Here is an 18,233-nt window from a genome sequence, read left to right on the forward strand (position 1 = left end):
TGTCCTTTCAAGAGTGGGAATTTGGCGTGCTACAATCACGTTGGGGAATTGTTTGGCACCCTGCGAGAATATGGAGCGCTAAGAGGATGTGAGAGGTCATGATAGCATGTGTCATCATGCACAACATGATCGTTGAGGATGAGCCGGATGACAGCATCTATGACGGTGACTGGGAATTCCAGGGTGAGTTGAGCCATAGGCAGGGGAAATTCTTGGGACTACTTCTTGCATATACATAATTCATTCCGGGATCGAACCACTCATGACCACCTTCAAGCTGATTTGATTGAGCACATGTAGATTCGCGTGGGAAATCAACCTAGATAGTATGTTTCTATATTCAATTTGTGTTGACTTATTTGTAAAACTATGTGGTGTTTGATTGAAAACTATTCTTGTTTGAACAATATTTATTTTTCTACAATTTAAATTGTTTTATTTGAATTGCCTTGTCATTTGAAAAGCAATGCTGGCCAGGTCTGGGCAAAGCCAGTGGGGAGCAAATGGGTCGCGTCTGCTGGGTGCGGTGTCCGGACCGGCCTGACCGCGCTCACCAGAAACCACTCCGCCGTGGCTACCACCGAAGCTGGACGCAGCCCTTCCCGCGACATGGACGCCAACCGGGTGGATGTTGCTAGTATGTGCGGCCATTCGTATTGGGTCCTCCACCCGGGAGTTATATTGGAAAAAGCATTGTACCTGTTGCAGTAAGAAATCGAAAAGGAATGAGTAAACATACCTCGACATCAAATATCTCAACAGATGGAGCAGCTTCAAGGAGATTTATTGTACAGAACAGGTCGAGGTCAAATTCAACATAGATGCCATGAATATTCAGCTTCAAGGAGATTTTTTTTTTGAAACAGGGCAAAAGATTTGCTATTTTCATTGATTAAGGAGAGAAGATTTTAAAGTTTCTGTCCGTTTGACTCATAGACCAAATATTACAAAGCAACTACTCTACGCGGCATTATATTGCCAAGGCCTTCGCACCGGCTAGACGCCACAAATTTGCCTCCTCTTTGATTTTTATCACAAGCACTCAGTGATGTGCTGAACTTGTTACGGAAGGCCTGAACATTGCTCTTTGAAATTTTCAAGAGCGAGCATTGCGAGAGGCCAAAGCTTTCCTTGATTGTCTGTCTTGAATCACCTCCGCCCACCACCTTTTGTGGTGAAAGTCATAAACTCAAGACACAATATCTTGAAACTCATATGATGTAGTTGCCTTTTCGGCAAGATCGGCCTACAAAATACAGTGTAGCCCTCACTTCATCTCCGATGGCTTTCTTGGTTTGGAAGCTTGAGCCTCTCTAAATTTTAAGATATTTTGCTTGGTTGGTCCTTCAAATCGGGTTTACTGAAACTGACGGATAGGCTTACCAAGGAGAGAATGGCAAAATTGGCACTGTAGCTTGCAGCCAACACAAAGAGTCGTATCCCACCCTTCTTTTCAAGTATGGAGTTTACTCAATCCGAGTGTGGTCCAACTTACAGAAATGGCTTGGTATCGATGATCTCGACTCGAGGAGATTTATTGTCCAGAACAGGTCAAATGTGGAAAAGTTTAGGCCTATTTGTAGGGCTAAACATTGCTGCGACCTTTTCTAGGGATGTGACGAAATATTCAAGATGGCCTAAACTTTTATCTTGATTTCGGTAAGTGTATCATGAGTAAATTATCCTAACGTAATCATTTTCATGTTGCCTGTAACTCTTTGCCCACACTGGACATGCTATCCAGTTGTGTTTCAGCGTGAGATGAAACAGATTTTCTCTGCATCCGTCCAGGAATATAGAAGCACCCAGACAGTGCAACATGAAAGAACTTCCAGATCAATTCTATAGAAAGGGAAACAGACAGACCTAGCTCAGGTCCAGCGAGCGTTGAGAAGCTTCCACGTAAACAACTGGTATCAATGCTTAAATGTCACCATTGTACTTCTGTAGCACAAACAATCATGATAATTCAGGTTCTTTTTTGAAACTATTGAAACAAATAAGTCATCATGACATAAACTTTGAACTCTGAATTCAATCCCAGCTTTGAGAAACAACACTGAGAAATCTGTTTAAAAGAAAAATTTAAAAAGATACACCGCAAAAATGTGGCTTTGCATTTCCCATCCACTGCTCTGTATTCATACGACAGTTGAGTGATAAATTTACGGCTGTGAGCGTGTCAATCCATTCTGGCCCTTGCTAGCTTGAAGCCATGTTCCACCAAAAAGTCAACTGTTAATTTCTGCTTTGGTTTGCAGAATGTAGACACAAAAACTGCCCAATAGGGCGAAATAACAAAATAAACTGGCGTTCATACAACAAAAGGAAATCATTCAGAATTCAGTATATGTGACTTTCAAATCAAATAACTGCTGCTAAATATTATCCATTGGGGGAGGACCAACAGGCCTTGTCTCTAAGTTAGTTGACAATCGTTTCCTGCTCAGCCTTGTCCCTTGGAAAGGTGCCTCCTGCGGAGAAGACCTTGGAACCAACGCCTACAACATTCATTTGTGGCACTCTGTTGGGTGACGTTTACGACTCTTTGTAGTCTTTGATAAGAAGAACCATCTTCAAGTTTGGGGCTCAGTCATGGCAGCACGAATAAACAAGGTATGTTGCTCCAGACTGGGCTAAAGCCAACAAGCAGAGTTCTTTCAATTGCCACCTGGAAGACTTGTGAACCGAGGCATCTCCATGAAAGGTTTCACTCTGTCACCGAGGTTTCTATTCGTCAGCCTGTAACATCTTCACAGGGATGTCAATACCTGAATGAGGCATAACACCTGACCATAAAGGGTATGCTAGGGTTCCTACCACTTATTTTCAAGACAATGAGCATATTCTAAACTGAAGAAACTCTAAGAAGTAGGATCAGACTTATTGTGATGGTGTTTTTAATTTAGGAGTTATGTCAGAGCTGAGTACCTTGTTGCAGCAAAAAATCGAAAAGGAATCAGTAAAAATATGACCTTAAATATCTCAATAGATGGAGCAGCAGGAAGTTCATTGTCCAGAAGGTCCAAATTCAACATAGATGCCATGAATACACAACTTCCTGAGCTTGCTAGAATGCATCAGGAGTTGCTTCTATCTGGCTGTATCAAAGCTGGTAATATACAAGCAAAGAATGACACGGGTTGCATATGGAGGAAATTGTGCTGACCAGTTCCTTAAATTTTCTAATAAATCAGATGCTCCCTGACAATTGTAAACAAAAGCAAATATCTGGATCAAGATATGACACAGGTAAAACTAGCATGATATTGCACTCCTAGCTCATATCCAACTTGTGCTACTTCAACATTCATGGTGATTTTATTCTGAATCATATAGTAGTTAGAAGCGCATTCACAATATATCACCTACCAATAGAAATATGCTAAGTGCTTGAAAAAATAGGTATCATTTTACCTTTTCTCCTACGAAGTTTAATGTCAGAGTATTTACATTTGTCGTTCCATGCAGTACCTCAGTTATAAACTAAAAGCCCCTTTAGTTAGGGTTGCCAGATTTAAGTACCATTCCTTAAGAGCTGGGACAGAACCAAAAAGCAAGGGGGCATGAGTCGCCAACCCTCCCAAGATAGCCTCTCTGGTTTTGGAAGGCAGAGCACCTCATGAAAATTAAACCAACCCTCCCAATATAGCCTCTCTAGTTTTGGAAGGTAGAGCACCTAAAGTCTTTGCCAGCAGGGAAAGTAGACTTCGAGAATTCTGAGTTTTGAATCTGGCGCATCTATCCGCCATACCGAGCGGTCCCCAGTATCACAATTTTAGATACTGAGGGCATGAGCAATAGTGGCATACACAACTAGCTGCTCCATGTAAAAAGTTGCAAACTTAACATGGTGAATTTTATGTCTCTCAATGGAAGCTACAACTTTGATCAGAAAAAAAGAGAAGGGACCCCACAAAATATGATGACACTATATCTTTTTCTCTCTCCAAAAGCATGCTTTAGGATGAAGATCCCACTTTCTTGAAGAGGAGGCTGCCTCCTCATCCGAACCTACTTTAGCCACCCAGACTTCAACTAAAGGTGTGGAAAAGCTTGTAGCACCTCTAGGGCAGTGCATTTGGGCATGCCGAGGTGCCACGATTCTGCAGATCAAACAGTGAGTGATGTAAATCTTGTTTAACAAAGCGCACATTGACCAGATGGAGCCTCGTCAGGCAACGAAGCACACTAGGATATGCGCCAAAAAACCCATCGACCGTCAGAGCCCGCCTCAGCATATCCTCATTTTCGTAGTCGTTAGGCCCCTTCTCATCAACGATGGCAAGGTGCAGCTCTTTTACCATCTCTCTGTCAATGGCGTCGCTGACTAGCAGCCCAATGTGTGTAGCGATTTCTGTCATATAAGTTGAAGGAAAGTCTTGTGATGGTGCGGTCGCTGCGCGATTCCACCCATTGGTGGATTTGGTTAGAGAGTATTATCATTATCTGTACCTCAATGGGGTTGAGACTTAGGGCGAGCAGAAGCTCCTGACATGGAGGTCGAGCTCAGGGAGCAACCAAGGAAGGTTCCTCCACCGCTTCGACAGCACACTGGTCCTGGCTGCCGCGGCATGGTCGACTCTCGCCAGGATAGACAATAGGATGTCATCAGTCAGCATGGTGAGCCTGTCTACGCCCTGCACTTCCTGCAAAAGAAACAGACCATCCATTTCATGTATGCAGTTAATGAGTGTCAAGAATTCAAAATTACGCCATCCATTTCATGAGTTTTGCCTTGTGTGAAAAAACATTACGCAGTTAATGAGTGTAAGAATTAAAAATTGCATTGTGTAGCAGTGATTGACAATGGTGGCAGCTTTGTCACGTAGGTGCCAAATATTCAACACTGGCAGGCAAGCAGCAAACGAAAAGGAAATGAGTTTCAGAAACTGAAACTTCACTCCTCAAGAGGGTGCAATACAAGTGATAGTAAGTTAATCAAGGGAGAGCCCGTTCGCCACAGGGAAATTCCTGCCCGAACGCGCCAGGTACCAGACAACCAATCACCGTGTGCACTGCCGGACCAGGACATGGGTCGAACACCTTACGTGCATCCGAACACCATACGTGCGCCAAGAACAAAGACAGCAGAAGTTGCGCGGGGTCAGGACAGGTAAGGTGGTTCTCTTGGTGGCAGGTACTTGCAATGGCGACGGAGGGCAAAATAGGGGAGGAGCGAATGCTTTCTTTGTTCTCTACGCACCTCTGTCTCTGCCATGTGGAGCTCCCAAGCGGCATTGGCGACGGCGAAGGAGCGGTGGCCGCGTACAGCGAGCAGAAGAGGTTGCCTCAGCAAGGAGGGGCTGGCTCCGCCGGCGAGTCGTCGCAGTCCGTACGGCGGCCGGGGAGCAGGGGACGCAGAGGGTTTTGGATTTTTGGTGCGGGGAGAAAGCACTCAGATGGGCTGTGCTGGGCTCCTCTTTTGATCAATCCCCTGTAAAATGGGCCAAGCCCACGACTCTTCCTAAGCTCCGAGCGAGGACGCGCTGTCTGCCCGGTGTTTAGTCCCACCTCGAAAGTTTGGCGCCGCCCCCTGGCGGCTTAGGCGTAATACAGTAAAATTTTTCAGCAAGCTAAATCTGTAAAAATAACAGTTTTTTTACAGTTTTTAATGAAAAAAATCATGGCTGACCTCAAACTGTAAAACTGTAAAAAGAATTCTAGGTGGGACTGAATCCCATCAACCTGTAACGAGGTTAAACAATCAACCGTCATTATCAGCGCTTTGGGACACGCGCGGAGGGACATTTCAGCTTCGTTCCCTCTTCTCCCTCTTATACGATCCCGCGCCCGTAGCCACTCCGGCCCCCTTGCCGCCGCCGCCTTGACGCCTGGCCATGTCGCCCTCAGCCCATCACTCACTTTGCCTTGCCTAATGCAGGCCTGCGCCTCCCAGCCTGGCCTCGCCTCAGCCGCGCCCAGCCTCTGCTCCGCCCGGCCTGTCTCCACATCCTCAGACCCACAGCCATCGCCGCGCCACCCAGCCTCATCCTCGCCTCACTTGGCTGGGCTGGCTGTGCTCCCACCCATGGGCCTCAGCCAGCCCTCCCTTGGCCTGGCTCTCCAGCCGCGCTTGAGGCCCTCCAGCACCCCATCTCAGCTGTCGCCCTCCACCCGCAGGCCTCCTTCGCGCGCAGCGCCAGCCTCAGCCCGCCCTCCTTGTAAACCCTTGCTTTCCCCATGGCCTTCGGCCTCCTCAGCGGGTATGTTCTATTTTTTCTTCTTTGTTTCATTTTTGTTTCATGCTTTAATTGATGGTTGATTTTGCGGATGGAGATGAACAACAAATTGTCATGGACTCGATGTCAGTTCGTCGGATTGGTGTCGACATCCAGACGATTCCACATTGATGAGTTGTTGCAAGACGATGATGTCGAGATGATGAGCCTCCCTCGTCAGAGGTACTGTCCTGATTTGGCTAGCGCGAAGCTGATGGATGCGGGAGAGGGTCGACGATGGGCGAACCACCATCTACGGAACCGCGCTCACCGGACACGAGCATTTGATGGAAGACTACTTGGCAGGGTACCCTACATACCTCGCCTCCCAGAAGAGTGCGAATCTGTAGTAGTCTATTTGTGAAGATTGTCATCGACTGTAGGCGGCCTCCACATGGCTCAGCGTAGTAGATCCGCCGCCGGTATCATGGGGTTTAGTGCATACCGAGAAGATATCGGCAGCTCAGTCTTGGCCTATGGTGTACTGGGACCTAGGACGAGTAATATCTTAACGTGGGCAAGATACAACCACAGGAATCCGTCCGTGGAATTTGCTAAGTTAGTTATCAGGTTGTATGGTGAGACATACCTTCGGGCACCCAAGCGAGGAAGATACAGATGATGGAAACCAATGAAAAAAGGGGATGGCCGAGGGGATGCTGAGTAACCTTGATTGCATGCATTGGACATGGAAAAATTGAACAAAGGCATGTCAAAGAATGTATTGCGGTAAAAGCCGTGATGCTACCATTATCGCAGAAGGCGCTGGCATGGACACATGGTTGGCATGCATTCTTTGGGTTGCCAGGAACCTCAATGATATAAATGTGCTCAATAGATCTCCTTTGTTTAAAAGAATTCAATTGGAAGATATAACTTGCAACTACAGTCAATGGCGATGACTATAATGGGATACTATCTCATGGAGTGGCATTTATCCATGAGATAGGCTTTAACTCTTGTGAAGTCATCAAGGGAGAAAAATGAGGTGCCCTTGTCAGAAAAGAGGCTCATTTCACAAGGGCACAAGAGGCAGCCCGCAAGGATATAGAGAGGCTTTTGGTGTCTTGCAACAAGGTTTGCCATAGTTAGGTCAGGCTCCGGTTTTGGGACAAAGAAAACCTTGGTGGACATCATGAAGTGTTGTGTGATTCTGCACAACATGATCCTAGAAGATATGAGAGGGGGTTAAACTTGCCTTGTTTCTATGACAATGTTGGCTACACGTGTGGCAGGAAAGAAACCCTTCTCGTGTAGAAGCTTTTCTTCAAGCACATCGTGAGATTGAAGTCACGACCCTCCTTGGTGATCTCCATTGATGATCTAGTCGGCGCGATTAATAGCATTTGGATGGGCAGCATTTTACATGATTTACCTTGACTGTTTGATTAGAACAATTATTGTTGTATGGTCCAACATTGTTGTAACAATTTGAATGATTATTGTGTGTTTATGTACGCGAATGTACTATTTGGTGTTGTAATAAATACTTCACAATGCTTATTGTTTTATGTGAAATGTGATGAATATTTGTGATGATGAAATGATGATATGTGGTGAAATCTGTGATATGGCATATGGCAGGTTTTAGGGGTTGGGGTTGAGCCACAGACAGAACCCTCCAAACTGCATTATTGGGAGTTCTACTCTACTGTTTTTTCAACCTGTAAAATGCAAAATGGCTATTTTGCTGTAAAACTGCGCAGGGTTTGAGGGTTTAGGGAACCTCATTAGGCATATGCTCTTATAAGGTGGAGAGGCAGCTGTTGTGCCCTTCTGACCGCCGCCAGACCAGGATCCCGTTCTGTAGGATCGTACCGCTGCATCCTTGCACCAATAAGGAGGCAAAGCACTTGAGTCTGGTTGGTGCTACAGTCAGAAGCACTACCTGTTGGCCAGAGCGTGATTAACGGGTTCCTGCCTGGCTCCACACCTGTGCAGGGTGGCCCAGAGGTTGTCTGACAGGCAACATAGAATTTTTTTGCACAGCTGTATGTTTTTTTTCTTACTTTGCAACTCTTATAGGGTGTTGCCATCTAATATCTCCTTAATCTTACACTCACCAAACAAAGTGCTCCAGTGCTACTACTAAGCAATATAACGCGAAAATGACGGCCGTTTTGGACAAAACTGAACTGATTCACCATTGAAGCAAACACGCATGGATTGGCCATTAAGCAAAAGTTTTCATTTCAGTATCGTAACCTGCAACTAACCCATAGACAGCAAAGGTTGTTTTCATTTCAGACTTGATTCGAGGCAAATGGTGTTTTCATTTCAGACTTGATTAGCTTGATTTCGGAGTCAAGCAACATATAATTACACAAAAGTTCGCATACTACCTACATCATGCAACAGATACTTACACAAGGATCTTAAGGTCTAAGAAGTGATTAATGAGCAAAAAACATAAATTAGTAAAGCAAGGCCTGTGGAATTTTCCAAATCAGCATATGCCTGCGGAATACTCACTCATGAACAAACAACACTGTCTCTATGCAATGAAAAATGGTCACCAACGACGCCACACAGAGACAACAGCATAGCTGCAGATATGACTGCAACACTTCATTGCTCACCCGGATCAGGCCGTTGCTCGAAATCCACGAATAGCTTCTTTATGGCATTCAGTTCCTTCACTACATCGTTCATCTTCAATCTGTTCCTTGGGGAATCCTCGCAGCAAGCTAGACCAAGCTTAAACATAGGATATAAGAATATATCTATGATATGCTGCGTGTTTCCGCTGTAGGTTGCACTAACATCAAGTATTTCCATTAGATTGTCAGGATACGCCATCTTGACGTAGCTGACGAGACTTGTCGCACCATCTGTGAAATTGTCAGTTGGCCTTCTTCCAGTAAATATTTCCAATAGCAACACACCGTAGCTATACACGTCACCATCTGTAGAGACTTCAGATCCTGAGCCATACTCTGACAAACATATAAACAAAGATGTTATTATTACTGGATAATGCTACACAATGACTAAGACATAAATTTGGTACATTGCACTCGAGATTTCAATTTAGTTAATAATATAATGATATTGCATATATTTTTTAGCTCTTTAGGATATACTAACCACATTATCAGTTTATCTAAGAATATGTATCAGCAAAAGAACGATTAAGATGCATCAGCGTTAATTCCAATATAAAAACATTGCTGACCTGGCGCGACATATCCAATTGTGCCTTTAATCACAAGTGAGCTGCTTTCAGTTCCACCACCACTGGGCTTGCATTCTTCAGTATGCATTATCTTTGCTAGACCAAAGTCGGTAACGTGCGCAACAAAGTCATCATCTAGAAGGATATTGCATGGTTTGATATCACAGTGAACTATGGATGGCTCAGTTTGATGGTGAAGATATTCCAATGCCTCTGCAACATCAATAGAAATGCATAGCCTTTCCATCAAGCTTAGTCTTCTAAAGGTCATGCTGTTGGTCATTGTGTTCGGATGCAGCCACTCGTCTAAATTCCCATTGCAGATAAATTCCAGGACAAGTGCCTTGAACTCATCACCATTACGGTCAAAACTGCAACAAACAGTGATCACCTTGACAAGATTCCGGTGTCGAATCTTCCTTAGGGCTTCACACTCCCTCAAGAAGCTTCTGTTAGCTCCTCGTTCGCCAAGATTCAGAACTTTGATTGCTACAGTACATAAACTCTCATGGAGATTTAGAGTTCCATTGTACACATTGCCAAAACTTCCAGAACCTATCAAATTTGCTGGTGAGAATGACTCTGTTGCTGCATCTATCTCATCATAGGATATCCTCTCATGCTTCTCATTGTGAAATCCGACTTCTTGATCAACATTATTTGGTTTGGTTCTTGTCTTCACTAGGTAGCATGCAGTTACAGAGCACATGAGGAAGATCAAAGTTCCAAGTGTGCAAAAGAGTATGACATGATGTCGATGTTGCAAAGCCTGGTGCGAACCTATAGATGGACATGAACGTAGTTGTAAGAACGGAGGACCTCCACATAGCATGCTATTGCCTGTGAGCGATAATGCACTGGCATTGCAGAAGATGCCTGTATTAGGCACAGGACCATATAGGTTGTTGGTGGAGAGGTTCAGGTACGTTAGAAATTCGAGGTTCTCGAGGAACTCAGGTATGGGTCCTGATAAGTTGTTATCAGAAAGATCCAACTTCACGAGGCCTCTCAAATCAGATAAACCTTTTGGGATCTGTCCTTGCAAAATGTTTCTTTGCAAGTATAGGAGATTCAGTTGGACACAACTGCTGAGAGCGTCTGGGATTTCACCAGACAGCTTGTTCTTTGATAGGTCGATTATGCCGATGCTTTTTAAATTCCCTATCTGTGTTGGAATGGAGCCACTTAGAGCATTGTTGGAGAGGATGAGAAGTTTGGTTAGGGAGGGGATAGCAAGTAGCTCCTGTGGGATCTCCCCACTAAGGGAGTTACCACATAGAATCAGAGATGTCAGCTTTGTCAGATTACCAAGGCTTGCCGGGATTCTGCCATCCAGAAAGTTATTAGATATAAAAAGGCTGCTCAGCTGCGTGATATTGCCTAATGATTGTGGAATATGTCCATGAAATCTACTATGGGATAGGTCAAGATACTGGAGGCTAGGAATGTGGCCAATATCCAGAGGCAAGGTGCCTGTGAAGAGGCTATCCTGCAGGGCGAGCATTGTAAGCTTTTGAAACTTTCCTAAACCCGCAGGTATGGTCCCAGCTATCTTGTTCCCACCTAGTTTAATCCAGATGAGCTCTGCAGAGAAGTTGGTAATACTAACTGGCATAACACCTTTAAGGTTGTTCAGTGAAAGGTCTAGCATTTCCAAGTTGCTACAGTTGCTTAAGGATTTGAGGAAATCCCAATCCCTAGGTTCTTTGGTTTGAAGCACATTGCTTCCTAATAAAAATAACCTCCTTATGATATGGATGCCAATATCATAGAACAGTTATGATCTGAATTTCATAAGAAAGATATACAGATATTGAATTATTTGACAAGGAAGCTGTTATTGGTCCTTGAATTGATTTAATCATCAATGTGTGGCCAAATGATTTAGCTTGGGAAGCTTAAAGCCAATTTCATGTGGCAGAGACCCTGACAGATTGTTGAAACCAATGTTCAAGTATGTGATGGAAGAAATGTTGAAAATGGATAAAGGAAAAGGGCCTTCCAGTTTGTTATCCATGACATCAAACTTAACAAGATTAGCTATCTTACCTAGATCTGGAGGGATATGCCCAGTGAAGCCGTTCTGGCCTAATTCCAAGTGTGTTAACGATGTCAAGTTGCCTAGTAACTTACAGGATTTAAGCCCATCTAAATAGTTAATTCACAAACTCTAAAGGTTTGTGAGGGATGAGATGGAAGCATCACGGAATATCACCAGTCAGGTTGTTATAGGTGATACAGTAGGAAACTTTGACTGGAGACTCTCAAGAGATGCAGGCATGGAACCAGAGAGGTAGTTATCCCTCAGGTCCACGGCACGAAGTGGTGCACAGTTGCCAATGTTGCCTGGGATCTCACCTTCGAGGTTGTTGTCTGAAAGATTGAGGACATGGAGGTGGGTCAGGTTACCGAGCTGCGGGCAGATGGTGCCGACCAAGCCCAAGCCCTGCAGGCGTATGGCGGTGACACGGCCGGGGTGCCGGCGGTCACTGCAGGTTACACCCATCCATTTGCAGAAATCAGGCACCTTTGTGCTGGTACCATTGCCAGCAAGGTCCGAGGTCCAAGAGGACAGTGTCCGTGTTGGGTCACTGGTTATGAAGGATTTGAATGACAGGAGCACCGGCAGATCGCCATTGTTGGTAGGTTGAGAGCTGGATGTGAGGAAAAGTAGGATATGAGTGAGAAGATGGAGCATCAAAAGCTGCCATGTCCTCTTGATGTTCATTATTGAGCAAGGAGGTGTAAATGATTATTGTATGACATCTTGCCTTTCTGCCATGTATGTCCAGGTCGTTAAATAAGGTGAAGGTGGTCCCTAATTTTGACTTTTGTGGTTGCTAATATCACTTTCAGAAAAAACAAGTGCGACGATGATTTGTGCTATGTTTTGTGCCACATGTATTTAGGAATATCACATAATTTCAGCATTGAAATATTCCAACGATGTTATAGCCAGCAATAAATTAAGTGTCCCAGAAAAACAGGGTACTGCGGATTTTTTTTAATGTTCATACGGAGAAATCGTCAAAATCACCTGATATTGAAAACCGATGAATCCAGTTCCGCTACATCCTTGGCTGTAGTTAGATACATCCTTGGTCCTTAATTTTAAGTATTGTGATTGCTATTGCTAATATCACTTCAGAAAAACAAGCGTGACAATGGTTAGTGTTTTGTATTTTGTGACATGTAGTTAAAGAGATATGACATAATTTCAAACGTTGAAATATTCCAATGATGCAATCATACAACAGCTCTACATCAAGTACATGTTAGAGAAAAATCGGGTCCTTTGAATTTTTTATGTTCATATGGAGTAATCAGCGATAAAACAGTCAGATAATGATGAAAACCAAGATGACTCCAATTCTGCTATGAAAGGTTATTGCGGCATGGTGCTCATGCTGCATTTTTCATTGTCTGACATGATTGTTTGTGAAGAGCATGCCATAATTTTAATTAATTATCTAAGTGAGCTTTGCTGACCCACTTTGAACTTCAATATATATCCAGAGGTATTACCTAATGGTTTTTACAGGACATTCATGAATAATTCAATATATAGTAAATTCACTTTTCTATGTCGGCTTGAATCCTGTCAGGACAAAAAAACAAGTAGTGTGAAAATGACTAGTGTGATGTCCTGGTGCCATGAGTTAAAGTTGTGGCCTATAATTTCAAAGCTTGAAATATTTCAGTGATGTTACAGAAAATGGCAGTAAATTGGATGTAGAGAAAAACAGGAAAAAAATGAAATGTTATGTTAATATGGCACAATCAGCTATCAAGAAAAGTCATCTAAGACTGAAAATCCTCGTCAATCAGAAAAGTCACCTATATAAATCAGATCATAAGGATCCCCAAGGAAACATGATGGTTACCAAGGAGCAGATATCAGAAGTGGATGCAGAGCCGTCCCTTGCAAACTCTCTCTCGCACCTGTGAGGCTGACTGATTTCCATCAAAGCCGGTAAGACTGAAACCGCTCAATAAGCGCATGGCTCTGAAATTAAAATAAAAAAGTATTCATTGACAATGACGGATGCTTTGGTATGTAGCCTGTGTCAGCACGGAGTTTTCAACACGGGCAAGTAAGTAGCAACGAAAAGGAAATGAGTATTTTGAGTTAATACTAACCAGAAACTGAGGACACTACTTCTCATCAGGAGGAGCCGGAAAGAAATTGTCAACTTTCTTAATTGAACAGCCAGTACAGAGTTGCAAAGTTTGTGTCCCAAGGCACAAAACTACTTATACGATCAGTTAGATTTGCACTTGCTTCACAATAATCAATCAGGGCAGACCCGTTTACTACGCCGAAATCCCTGTTGGAACGCTTCATTTGCCAGACAATCAATCACCGCGCGTACTACAGGAACCAGGACATTGCTCGAACACCTTATGTGCATCGGAACATAATAAGTCCACCTGGGCCAACAGATATATACTCCACTTGCGATGGCTGCGACGGAGGACAAAATTGGGGAGGAGCAAATGATTTCTGTGTTCTCTACGCACCTATCTCCCTGCGGCGGCTTCCAGCCAGCAGAAGCGGTTGCCTCGGCGACGGCGGCGAGACGGGCCGGCGAGTCGCCTCACCGAGTTCTGCAAGGCGGGAGCTCAGATACGCAATACGAGACAAATAATGCTCAGACGGGCTGGGCTCCGTTTATCTCGATCCCATTAACGAAATGGATGGGCCAAGGCCCACGACTCCTCCTAAGCTCTGACCGATGACGCGCTGCAGCGCTGGATGCCGGGTGTTTAGTCCCACCTCGGAAGTTTAGGAGTGGACAGAGCAGCTTATAAGGTGGAGAGGCAGCAGTTGTAGCACGACCTTACTTGAACAGGATCTGTTCTATAGGATCGTACCGCTGCATCCTTTACCAATAAGGAGGCAAGCACTTAAGTCTGGTTGATGCATTCTGACCTCTGGGCCAGAGCGTGATTAAAGGCCTAGAACCTCCTGATGGATGATCTGACGGCTGTAGAGGATCGTTCCTGCCTGGCTCACACCTGTGCAGGGTGGCCCAGAGGTTGTCTGACAGGCAAAACATTCTTTTTGCTACTGCGGCATTATCTTCTTTTTTGTGTGTGTGTAAACAACTGAAGTGGTCATCACTAACACTAAATAGTAAGAACTGAGATGGAAAACCTTAACAAGATCAGATAGCAATCACAGCAATAAACTTCTGATCACCCCAGGCATGGAAAAATGCCACCATGTTTCTGTATTCCAGTTTCAGATTTTCAGTTACAGTCCACAAGACTGGTCAAAATTCCATCAGACAAAGGCCTTGGTCAATTCACAAAATTTGACATTTACTAATTGCATTGCATCAAACTACTCCAAATTTGCTATTCAAATTTCCCAAATCAGTAAATGCCCATGGAGTATTTACTCATGAATCAAACACAAGCAACAGAATTTTGTTGCGTGTTTTGCTAACCAGCATCTACACATCAATCTTGTTATCAAGATATGATCATTTACAGAAGCATACAAGTATAAAGCAAAACAGAAAAAAAGAGAATGATCCATGCCATGTAACTGGACAAAACTACTTCGCCATGGAAGCAAGAACACAACGAATACCACATGGACTTTCGCCATTCAGCGAAAAAGTATATCAGAACAGTATCTCTAACTATCTACCAGTAGACATGAAATGGTGTTTCTGTTTCAGACTGACGACCAGCGAGTCAAGAAATCTCTCGACACACCATATGACTGCGGTTCAGGCTTCACCCTCAGGGCAGTGTACTCTCAGTGAATGGGTGCCTAAAGATTTTAGATCAGAAGCATTATTCAGCTGTACATCTTGTTTCACCCGTTGCAACAGGGATCACATTTCCACCCTTCTTCAAGGAAGTGGCTCAAGCGGTATGATTCGCTTCACCATAGATGATGTCAGAGATCTCCTCCTCTGAACTGTTTCTGGGAGCTGGGGCATCGATGCTCTTGCCTCACAACAGAGTTATCAAGAACCTGGTGGTCAAGCTTGGGCTTTTTCTGTTCTACTTCTATCACAGCAGATTTTTTAGGACAGTCAGCAAGGGATTGGCTTATGTGCTTGCGACTCAGCTCTTCCTCCTGTACAACAGGGGCGTCATTCCCACTATTCTCAGTACCAACATAGGGATATGCAGAAGATGCACCTGCGGCCTCCTTCACATCGCTTGTACCCTCACCACCTCCATAGCATTCTACAGAACATGAACTCTTCTCTGAGCAGGAAGTGAGCACCTCATCTATATTATCGGCACCTGATTCCTCACCTGGTTTATCAGTTCCTGGTTCATCAACAGACGTTGTACCTTTGGCAGCTTGTTCCTCTAAGGCATCTAACTTTTGTTCTGGTTTCTGATCCGCCTCTCTGGCCATTGGCTCTGTCAGAGATGTCTGCTTCCCTGACGCATCACCACCCTCAGAGTCATCAGAGGCTGTGTTTTCACTCTTGTCTGAAACCTTGAGATCAAGCTTGGGCCGTTTCAGCTCCATCACAGCAGAGGTTTCATGACAATCAACCAGCCCTTGACCATCATCATTGCGAGTCAGTTCTGTCTCTACCAAAAGGGATTCATTTGCAGATTTCTCAGTACCTCCATTGAGATCCACAGAAACTGAGTGCCTCTCAGGTTTGAGGAACAAGAGAGTAATCACAATCATTGCAGCATAAAACTTTATCACCACATCAGAATTGTCAATAGCATCGCTGTGACTTAATCTCTCCTCCATCTCTGCAACAGGGTGAGAGTTGCATTTCGCAGCAGAAATTCTCTTGTCCAAGCATGCCTGGAGCACCTCATTTGGATTATCAGCAGCTGATTCAAAACCTGGATAATCAACTCCCGGCTCATCATCAGAAGATGTACCCTTGCCACATGGTTCCTGAAGAAGCACCAATGCTTCTGCAGCATCCATTATCTTCAGTTCCTCCATTGCACCCCGGCTGCTCTGTGGCCACCTTACTATATCAAAAGGAAGCATATTGATGCCATCCTGGGCACTGCTTGAAACTTCGTCCCGTCCTGCGGCATTTTGCCTGAGCTTCTTGGGGGACTCCTTCATTGCATCCCGGATGCTCCGTGGCCGCCTTACTACATCAAAAGGAAGCACATTGATGCCATCCCGGGCACTGCTTGAAACTTCGTCCCGTCCTGCGGCATTTTGCCTGAGCTTCTTGGGGGACTCCTTCATTGCATCCCGGATGCTCCGTGGCCGCCTTACTACATCAAAAGGAAGCACATCGATGCTATCCCGGGCACTGCTTGAAGCTTCTTCCCGTCCTGCAGCATTTTTCCTGGGCTTCTTAGGGGACTTCCTCATTTCTGAAACAACGGTTCCAGTAAGGGCACATCACAGAGAATTCAGCGAATTTAGGAAAATTTAGAAAGCAAATCCATGTAAGTAGAAAATGTGGAAATGCCCTAAATGAGAGCTTATAGAAAACACTAGTAGCTATAACAAGAATCATATAAGTTTAAGAACTTCAAGGACTACTAGCTATAACAAAAATCATATATATTTTTTAAAATTCGTGCACTGCTAGCTATAACAAAAACTATATACATTTGAGAACTTTATGCGCTACTAGTTGTAACAATAATCACATAAATTTAAGAAATTTATGCACTACTAGTTATAACAATAATCACATAAAATTAAGAAATTCATGCAGCACTAGCTATAACAATAATCACATAAATTTAAGAAATTAGTGTACTACTGAGGCCCACTCGAAGCCATTTCCGAATCACACTGATCATGTAGTAATTATCAATGCATCATACGGAATTAAGCAATGCATTGTTTGAAGCAAGAACATACAAACATTCTTTGAATCAAATCATCATAGGGAATTAGACACACTAATTCGATCTCATCAAAGATCTCTTCGAAAATGACAACTTTTCCCCACAGAGACCATATCAAGAACTGATACACGATTATTGCATCACAAACAAACATAAACTGAAATTTGGATTTTGGATGAGTGCCCCCCCTCTCCAATTCTTTCTGTAGTTTAAGCATTCATGGAAATAAGGGGTCATTGTCAAGACAGGAACGTGCTCAAACAATCACGGTAGATAGTAGCTAGCGAGACATGGCAAGAGATTTGTACCTGAAGACACCTAGGCTTCTCACGGAAAAGCAAGGACAACTGGAACGCGAAAATAAATGTAGCAAGAAGCCCATCGAACCAGGCAAACGCAAATCGAGAACCCAAACTACCACGAGAACCCCCCAAAACAGAGGCAAGATTGCATTGAACTCTTGATGAAAATCAAGAATTCAAGATTCGGAACCAACCTCGAGCAGTTCTTGTTTGTTCAATCCGCTTCTTCAGAAAACTAGCAAAAGACCGCGATTAGCTAATCACGGTGGCAACTACAGCAATGGAATAATTGAGCATACACGGTAAACATAGGTTCTACACCAACAATTGGAGTAACTGAATTGAGATAGGTACGAGCTTTGTACCTTCAGGCTTCGCTTTGGGCCTCTTCGAGAAATTTGGGAAGCGACCAAACAGAAAAGGCAAAAATTCGTCCGCTGTAACAAAGAATGTGGCAAATGGATTAGCAAGAACTCATAAGCCTGGCAATCGAATCGATAAACTAGAGACAAGGCCGTCTCGATTTCTTGGCGAAAGACCGAATCGTGAAGGGGAACCTTAGAGCAAACAGCAGAGCAAGAACCGGCAAGAAGCAGAACCCACCTCAAGGAACTGTTACAATTCGAAGTCCTAATAATCCACCTCGAATGTGAGATCTACGGGGAAATTTGGTGGAAAGCGCGGCCAGGTGCCCGCTTCTACTACTTCTTGCTT

The 18,233-nt window shown here is 44.1% G+C and overlaps 1 protein-coding gene, 1 non-coding gene and 1 pseudogene across 2 annotated transcripts; 1 reads left to right on the forward strand and 2 right to left on the reverse strand.

The window, feature by feature from the left end:
* Positions 1 to 7,951: 7,951 nt before the first annotated feature.
* On the reverse strand, positions 7,952 to 12,216 carry LOC124652591 (annotated as a pseudogene).
* Positions 12,217 to 14,231: 2,015 nt separating this feature from the next.
* On the forward strand, positions 14,232 to 14,450 carry LOC124658595. Its single transcript, XR_006989309.1, has one exon. It is a non-coding gene; the product is annotated as a small nucleolar RNA U3 (small nucleolar RNA).
* Positions 14,451 to 15,310: 860 nt separating this feature from the next.
* LOC124652592 lies at positions 15,311 to 17,758 on the reverse strand. The gene is made up of 2 exons (XM_047191628.1): positions 17,714 to 17,758; positions 15,311 to 16,731 (listed from the first exon to the last, which is right to left on the reverse strand). The coding sequence occupies exon 2, from the start codon at positions 16,727 to 16,729 to the stop codon at positions 15,311 to 15,313; it is 1,419 nt and encodes a 472-aa protein (XP_047047584.1). The 5' UTR covers positions 16,730 to 16,731; positions 17,714 to 17,758.
* Positions 17,759 to 18,233: the final 475 nt, after the last annotated feature.

This window comes from Lolium rigidum, chromosome 5 (genome assembly GCF_022539505.1).
Source record: "Lolium rigidum isolate FL_2022 chromosome 5, APGP_CSIRO_Lrig_0.1, whole genome shotgun sequence".
Taxonomy (NCBI): Eukaryota; Viridiplantae; Streptophyta; class Magnoliopsida; order Poales; family Poaceae; genus Lolium; species Lolium rigidum.

Excerpts from the sequence above, each read along its gene's own strand:
- LOC124652592 (XM_047191628.1), bottom strand. The coding sequence starts at position 16,729 with ATGAGGAAGTCCCCTAAGAAGCCCAGGAAAAATGCTGCAGGACGGGAA.